This window comes from Ricinus communis, chromosome 1 (genome assembly GCF_019578655.1).
Source record: "Ricinus communis isolate WT05 ecotype wild-type chromosome 1, ASM1957865v1, whole genome shotgun sequence".
NCBI classification, from domain to species: domain Eukaryota; kingdom Viridiplantae; phylum Streptophyta; class Magnoliopsida; order Malpighiales; family Euphorbiaceae; genus Ricinus; species Ricinus communis.
In genome coordinates this window covers 26,702,861-26,711,429 of record NC_063256.1, presented here as the reverse complement: position 1 = coordinate 26,711,429, position 8,569 = coordinate 26,702,861, and the positions used below count along the sequence as shown (strand labels likewise).

The 8,569-nt window shown below is 38.8% G+C and overlaps 1 protein-coding gene and 1 non-coding gene across 2 annotated transcripts; one reads left to right on the top strand and one right to left on the bottom strand.

Moving 5' to 3' along the window:
• Positions 1 to 3,197: 3,197 nt before the first annotated feature.
• Positions 3,198 to 3,301, bottom strand: LOC112536010. Its single transcript, XR_003080077.1, has one exon. It is a non-coding gene; the product is annotated as a small nucleolar RNA R71 (small nucleolar RNA).
• Positions 3,302 to 4,123: 822 nt separating this feature from the next.
• LOC107261818 lies at positions 4,124 to 5,212 on the top strand. The gene is made up of 3 exons (XM_048373306.1): positions 4,124 to 4,183; positions 4,270 to 4,744; positions 4,839 to 5,212. The coding sequence occupies exons 1-3, from the start codon at positions 4,124 to 4,126 to the stop codon at positions 5,210 to 5,212; spliced, it is 909 nt and encodes a 302-aa protein (XP_048229263.1).
• The last annotated feature ends 3,357 nt before the right edge of the window (positions 5,213 to 8,569 follow it).

Here is an 8,569-nt window from a genome sequence, read left to right as displayed (position 1 = left end):
TTGACAGGTACTCAAAGGCCTGGAAAGGAAGTTGTGGAGAAAGGAGGTTCTTATATGCTAAAGGAATAAGTGTATTTTGAGTAAGTAAATAGTTAATATTTGCTATGTTTATATATTTCATCAAATATTCCGCGAATGGTTGTGTTTGCTTAATATTGTGTTACGTTTGAATGAATGAGATGGAAATGATTGGTGTTGAGTGGAACAATTGTTATTGCTTGAATATGATATAAGTGAAATGATTGAATTGTGATGTTAAGTGCATATCTGCATGTGAATGGTGGATTCCCCTGTGAAAAAAAAAATATATATATATATATATATATAAAGCCTTGGGAGGCTAAAGCCTAGAGAGGCTATAAAAGTGTATAATGTGAGGATGAGGCGAGTACCACGTGTGCGATAGGTGAGGATGAGGCGAGCAGCACATTAAAGGGGATCCATGTCGTGAGAACTAACAATAATTGTTGAATTGTATTTTTTTCTATGATGGTTGTAATGAATTGAGTAGAATGGTATGAATTTATGCCTAAACTATGAATCATGGAAAGTTATGTGATTGGGTGGAAATTGTATTAAGTGTATGTGATATAGATTATGTTGATTATTTATTTACCGAAATGGAGGCTCACCCTCTCCAAAATTTTTCTTTCAGTTTGTAAATAGTAGTGCATCCGTTGGTTGTATGCGAAGTCTAGCTTTTAGCAGCTCACAGTTGGGCCGGCCAGGAGTCTCCTCCCGATGCATTTTGTATGCGCTATGTGATATATATGGAAGTATGCCTTATAAGGCATAAGAAGATGTTTGAAATACTTGTTAAATGATGTTTAAGTATAATCATATGTTTATATGTTAATAACCTTGTGTCTTGATTCTTAACAACCTACATACTGACCTATCTACATGTAGTATATATTCTACGACGCTTGTATGCTTCCTGGCTAATGTCTATTGGTTAGCATGTAATGGGGGTGTGACAACCCGAGCAAGTCCAAGGCGTCCAGCCTCTCTGATAGCCTGCAATATCTTCACTGCCTGCTAGCATATACATTAACAGGGCGAGGGGACAGTTTTGGAGTGGTCACCCAGCCTGATGTATTCTGCTTATGGGCATAATGTGCATAGTTTCACACATGTTTGCTTGCATATTATTATGCATTGTTTTAGCATTTATTGTGTTTTTATTCCAAAATCACCTGTATTTTGTGTCCTTTTGTATTTTAGGAGATTTTATAGATCCATCATTAGTGTTCGAGCAATTTTAGATCAATTCTGAGTGAAAACGGAAGTAATCAGAAGCGTTTGACCTTGGGTTGACTTTTGGGAAGTTAACATCGCCTGTGCTGAATAGCACGGCCCGTGCAAAAATCTCCAAGCCGTGTAGCTTAAGCACTTTGAAGCAACATGGTTCCTAAGAATAACACGCCCCAAAGCACGGCTGTATGGAGGAGCACGGGTGTGAACACGCTCATGTTGGCGAGCAGTATAAAATTGGATGAGCCAGTAAGGAGAAAAGGTTTTGCAATTTTGACTCTTCATCTTCCTCTGTAATTTCTTTAAACGCATTTTAAACATCCCGAGGTGGCTTCTAGGAGACTAATTCTACCTTTTGACATCATATTTGTAACTCTTGGAATTCAATTGAAGATTAAAGAGGAGTTTTAGAGCAATTCAAAAAGCATTTTAAAGATCATTTACAGTGTAGATCAAGGCTTTGAGCTGTTCATCCAATTCTAGGGAAAAGAGTGTACATGTTTCGATTTCCTTATTCTTTCATTGTAAGACATGAACATGTGTAGCTAGATTGATTGAAACATTGGGGTTCCTTGCTATGTTGGCTTTTGTACTGAATTGTTAAGATTGTTTGAGTTTCTTTCTCTTGTATTCTTTTTACAATTAATAATAAAATTTCAGTATTCTTTACATTGAATGTGTTGATTACTATTCATAGAATTCTTTTAGTAATTGAGAAATTCTAATTGAATTTGGAAATTTAATTGTAAGAACAAGTTAATTTTCACTTAGAGATAAGGTCAATTAATTTATCGAATTAAGAATTAACAAAGCTTAATAGAGATGGATTAAAGTGTAAGCCTAACTTAATAATCAATCGTTAGGAAAAGATTCCAACTTTAGGTTCTTAGGTTTAGGAATTCGATTTTCTTGAGAGGGAAACCAAATTCAGTTTAGAATCTGTCTACGGGTTGCATAATCGGACTCAACAATTTGTTATCCTTTGTTTGGCTGCCAACTAGTCTAGGTCCTCTTTGGATTTTCTTTCTTGTCTTGATTATTTCCTTTTCTCATTCATTTTCGCATTACATTTAGAATTAGCTCTTAGTCATCAGTAAATCTAGAAACCTTCGCTATTAGTTTTAGGCTAGATAACAAGGAACAGTAGTAACTCTAGTATTTCACTTCCCAGAGAAATATGATATTTTTAATACTTGCCGTTGTTCTAGGCTGCATCGATATTAGTTGTAGTTGCATAAGCATCGCATCAAGTTTTTGGCACTGTTGTCGGGGAATCTTTATTTGGAAACTAGAGTGAAATTTGCTATTTGTTACTTTAGCCATTTTTCTTTTATGTTGTTGTCATTGCATTTTATTCATCGATTCATTTATTTATTTATTTAGGTTGTTGCTGCCGTGTTCATTTCAGGTAGTTTATGACCACGAGTTCTAATTTGCACCAGTAAACCCTCTACCCGAACCAGAACGATCCAATAGGCAGTTGAGGAAGCATTTAGACGCAGAGGAGTTGTAGATTGAGATTCCTGTCCATATACCAGCAGACATATGAGACGACAACAACAACATTGCCGAAGTAAACAGGATGATATACGAGTTTGCTAGACCTTCCTTGGAGGGAATGCACACTAGTATATTGCGGCCACTTATTGTAGCAAATAATTTCGAGATTAAGCCAAATGTCATTCAAATGGTGCAGTAGAGTGTACAGTTTGGAGGCTTGCCCAGTAAAGATCCTAATGCCCACATCATAAACTTCTTGGAGATTTGTGATACCTTTAAGATTAATAGAACTACCGATGATGCCATTCGGCTTAGGCTGTTTCCATTTTACTTTAGGGATAGAGCAAAGAGATGGCTACAGTCCCTACCAGCTAACACAATCACCACCTGGAATTCTTTGGATGAGAAATTTTTTTATAAGTACTTTCCTCCTTCTAAGGCTGAAAAGATGCGTAATTTCCTCTTTTGTCCAATTTGAAGATGAGAGCATGTATGATGCATGGGAGAGGTACAAGGACTTGTTGACATGTTACCCACACCATGATTTGCCAGTATGGATGCAAGTGCAGACTTTTTACAATGGCTTGAACTCAGCCACGAGGTAGATGGTGGATGTAGCTGCAAGTGGGGCCATCAATAGTAAGACACCAGAGTAATCCTATAACTTAATTGAGGAGATGGCCACGAATATATATCAGTGGAGTCTTCTAGGAGTATGCCAGGATGGCAGGGAGTGGTGAACTAGGTAGATTCTATATCAGTCTTGGCAGCTCAGGTGGAGCTTTTGGCTAAGAAGATCGACCAGCTCCAGATCTGATCCATACAGCACAGCTTGGCTGCGAGTTTTATAGTGGCTCGCACTACACTGCAAATTATAATATGAGAAGTATGTTTACTTCCCCTTCATCTTCTTCTGTTGACCATGAACATGTTGATTATATGTGCGCCCAAACAGCAGAACAACCCCTACAGCAACACATACAACCCAGGATGGAGAAACCATCCTAACTTCAGGTGGTGAAATAACAACACCTAGGGTCCACCAAGATTTCAGAGGTTGTACCAACAGTAGCCCCAACAATAGACTGTTCTCCCTCAACTCCCTCAGAACTAGGAGAAGAAGCCCAATTTAGAGGAGTTGATGATAAAGTTCATGTCTACTTCAGAGAACAGATTTCAGCAGACGGACACATCTCTCAAAAATTAGCAGGCCTCCATACAAAATTTGGAGAATCAGATAGGCCAGATTTCTAAGATACTGGCTGAGAGACAGCCAGTGACACTACCCAGTACCACAAAGTCAAACCCGAGGGAGCATGTCAAGGCTATCACCTTGAGATTAGGTAAGCAGTTATTTAGTTCTTTACCTATGGCTGATGATGATGTTATTATGCAGGATGAGCCAGCCAAGAAGGAGCCAGAGCCTGAGGTGAGCCTGTGCGAACTGAGGACAAGAAGAAGAGTCCTGTGAGGAAATATCAGCCTCCAATTCTATATCCTAACAGATTGAAGCAGGAGAAGGTTGATCAGCAGTTTGTTAAGTTCTTGGATTTATTTAACCAGTTTAGGATTAACCTACCTTTTATTGAGGCTATATCGCAGATGCCCAATTATACAAAGTTCTTGAAGAAGATTCTAAGCAATAAGAGAAAGTTGGAGGACTTGGGACTTGTGACATTAAATGAGGAGTGCTCAGCCATTCTTCAAAATAAGCTACTAGTGAAGAGGCGTGATCCAGGGAGTTTCATTGTACCCTGTATTATTGGTGATTTACTTATTAATGACACTTTAGCTGATTTATGTGCTAGCATCAATCTACTGCCTAGCAGTTTGTTTAAGAAATTAGGTTTGAGTGAACCTAAACCTACTAGGATGAGCATACAGTTAGCAGATAAGACTGTAAAATATCCTAGGGGAATATTTGAGGATGTACTTGTTAAGGTAGACAAGTTTATATTTTCCATTAATTTTATTGTTATGGATATGGAAGGTGAGAGTAGCGTGCCTTTAATTCTAGGTAGATCTTTCCTTGCAACATCTAGGGCTGTTATAGATGTGTGATGTGAATTTACGGCTTAAAGTAGGGGATGAGACTATTACCTTTGACCTTAGCACTTCTATGAGACATTCACTTAACCATGATGATACTGTGTATTCTGTGGATATTTTGGATGATATTGTGGAGTCTCCATTACAGGAGATATTATTTGATGATCCTTTGCAGATAGCATTACAAGCTGATGATGATGAGGAGTTGTCCAACGAGGATATGTTGGAGCAACTTACTTGTTTACTGGCTAGTGAGCCAAACAGGTCTACTGACCATTTTATTAATATTCACAGGTCAGGTGTGCATAAATCTAGACCTTCACTTGAGGAGCCACCAGCCCTAGAGTTGAAGGAGCTGCCTAAGCACTTGACCTGTGTCTATTTAGATGAGGCAGAGAAGTTATCGTAATCATTACAGCTGATTTGACCCCCGAGAAGAGGGAGATGACTTTGGCTTCCCTCAAGAAGCATCCTAAGGCCTTTGCATACAAGATTGCTGATAGGCTAAATCCGTGTTAGCTACAATCTAAGGCAGTGTACCTATCGATGCAGTCTAGCACTAATGGCGAGTATCAAGGTCGTATTCCTTGGGAAAGCGAAAGCCCAGAGTTACTTCTTTGTTCTTTATTATATTAACCTAAAATGGATGATGAATAACTTCTAAACTAGCTATTAACTACGAACTAAATTCTAAGGGAGATGCAGGAGTAATTGATAAGTGAAATAATCAAGACAAGAAGATAAATCCAAAGGGAATCTAAACTAGTTGGCAATCAAACAAAAGATAAAGGATCGGTGAGTCTAATTATGCTACCCGTGGACGAATTCTTAACCGAATTCGGTTTCTCTCTCGAGATAACCGAATTCCTAAACTTAATAACCTAAAGTTGGAATCTCTTCCTAACGATTGATTCTTAAATTAGCATTAAACTTTAATCCGCCTCTATTAAGCTTTGTTAATTCTTAATCCGGCTAGTTAATTGTCCTTATCTCTAAGTGATTATTAACCAGTTCTTGTTATTCAAAATTCCAATTGTCAAACGGATTTCTCAATCTCATAAAGCAATCTAAACATCACAATTCACAACGTCTCATGAATAATGCATAATCTTATTAATACTAAAAACAAGAAGAATACAAAACCAACTCAAACAATCCAACAATATAATATCAAGCCAACATAGTAAAGAAATCCCAATGGATTAAATTAGTCTAGCTAAACATGTTCATGTTTAAAATAATCTAGGAAATCAATTACAATGAAAGAATAATGAAAATAAAACATGTACACCCTTTTCTCTCGAATTGGATGAACAGCTCCAAATCTGGATCTACACTTTGATTAATCTCCCAAACTACCTCTTGAATTGCTCCACCATCGTTTGTTTTTGCACTCGGAATCTTACGATTCCGGATTTTACTCACTCAACCTCTCTCTGCTCCAAGGTATTGTGCGAGAACCGAACCGACCACTAGGGCTCTATGTCACTTCTTCCCTCTTCTTTTTCTAAGAAAATGAATTTTTCTTATATATTTAACTCAAGCACGGCCGTGTTCAAGGCCGTCTTTGGTCTACCAAGTCCAGCCGTCGAACCGTGGATCTCACCAAGTAGGGTTTCACCACGGCCGTGTTTCTCCCCGTGTTGGCCACCACGGGCCGTGTTTCTCCCCATGTTGGCCACCACGGGCCGTGCTGAAGGCCGTGGTGGCTACGGAAACCGTGCCCAAAGTGCCAATTTCAAGAATCGAAGCCAATGGTTGAGCACGGCCAGAGTCCAGGCCGTGCTCAATGTATGCATTGCGGGCTCTTGTCCGATCTTGGTGAATTCTCGTCCGTTTTCGCACGTATTGATCTATAATTGCTTAAACACCGATGATGGTCCTATAAATGTTCCTAAAATACAAAAGAACATAAAACACGGGTGATCTGGGAATAAAAGCACAATAATTGCTAAGAACATACGCAATAATATGCAAGCAAATATGTGTAAAATTATGCTCATCAATTGCATACATTCCTAGAATCAACCCCAGCTATTGTTCACATAAGATCCTGATGGAGGATAATTATAGGCTAGTGGTACAGGCACAACGAGGTTTAAACCCGAATATGAAGTAAGTAGTAAAAAAGGAGGTAATTAAACTTATGGATGCAGGTTTGATTTACCCTATTTCTGACAGCTCTTGGGTTTTTGATTTACCCTATTTCTAACAGCTCTTGGGTTAGTCTTGTGCAGGTTGTGCCCAAGAAGGAAGGTATGGCCAAGAATGAGAAGGATGAGCTGATACCGACTAGGATGGTAACTGGTTTTCGAGTTTACATTGATTACAGGAGGCTCAATGATGCAACTCGGAAGGACCATTTTCCCCTTCCTTTTATTGACCAGGTGTTAGAGCGCTTATCAGTACATATGTTTTATTGCTTTCTTGACAGTTTTTCAAGTTACTTTCAGATTTTCATTACACTTGAGGACTAAGAGAAAACCACTTTCACTTACCTCTATGGTACGTTTGCATACAGGAGGTTACCATTCGGTTTGTGTAATGCACCTGCTACTTTTTAGAGGTGTATGATGGTGATCTTTCATAATATGATTAAAGAGTCTATGGAGGTTTTTATAGACGACTTCTCGGTATTTGGTAACTTTTTCTCCCATTGTTTGCTTAATTTAGAGTGTATGCTTGCACGCTATGTAGAAGCTAATCTTGTGTTGAATTAGGAAAAGTGTCATTTCATGGTGAGAGAGGGTATTGTGCTAGGGAATAAGATTTCACATGCAGGGATAGAGGTAGATAGAGCTAAGGTAGAGACCATTTCTAAGTTGCCACCCTCTAGCTCGGTTAAGGCTGTTAGGAGTTTCCTTGGTCATGCAGGTTTTTATAGAAGGTTCATTAAGGACTTTTCTAAGATTGCTAGACCTTTGACTCAGTTGCTTGTAAAAGATGTTCCATTTGTAGTTTATGATGACTGTTTGCAGGCTTTTGAGTTACTTAAGGAGAAGCTAACTACAACCCCTAGTATGGTTTCGTCTAACTGGGGGCTGCCTTTTAAGCTAATGTGTGATGCTAGTGATTTTGCAATTGGAGCTGTTTTAGGACAGAGGCTTGATAAGAAGTTCCAACCAATCTATTATACTAGCAAGACACTGACAGATGCCCAAGAGCACTATACCACTACTGACAAGGAGTTGCTTGTTGTCGTATACGCTTTTGATAAGTTTCGCTCATACTTGGTACTATCCAAGACCGTGGTCTACACGGAGCATTCGGCGTTGAGGTACTTATTTGGAAAGCATAATGCTAAGCCGGGACTCATTCGTTGGATTTTACTTTTGCAGGAGTTTGACATTGAGATCAAGGATAAGAAGGGTTTGGAGAACTTGGCCGCAGATCATCTTTCGAGGTTGGAGAACCCGAGCATAGATGCACTGGATAAGAGGGCTATTGATGATAGTTTTCCGGATGAGTACTTGTGCTCAATTTAGGTATCTTCAAATATCCCTTGGTTTTTTGATTTTGCAAATTACTTGGTTGCAAAGGTCCTACCAAAAGGTATGACATTTCAGCAAAAGAAGAAATTCTTTAATGATTTAAAGTACTACATTTTGGAAGACCCTTTTTTCAATTTTGAGTTTGTGCAGACTAGGTGATTCGGCCATACGTATATGGGGAGGAGATCCTCCAGTTTTTAAGGCATTTCTATGAGGGACCGACAGGAGGTCATCAAGTAGCTAACCATATTGCTAGGAAGGTGGATTCTATTAGC

Bases quoted from the DNA above. Each gene is read 5' to 3' on its own strand.
- LOC107261818 (XM_048373306.1), top strand. From the start codon at position 4,124: ATGGCTGATGATGATGTTATTATGCAGGATGAGCCAGCCAAGAAGGAG. The intron at 4,184-4,269 runs GTGAGCCTGTGC...AGATTGAAGCAG, and splicing joins AGAAGGAGCCAGAGCCTGAG to GAGAAGGTTGATCAGCAGTT. The intron at 4,745-4,838 runs GTGAGAGTAGCG...GGCTTAAAGTAG, and splicing joins TATTGTTATGGATATGGAAG to GGGATGAGACTATTACCTTT.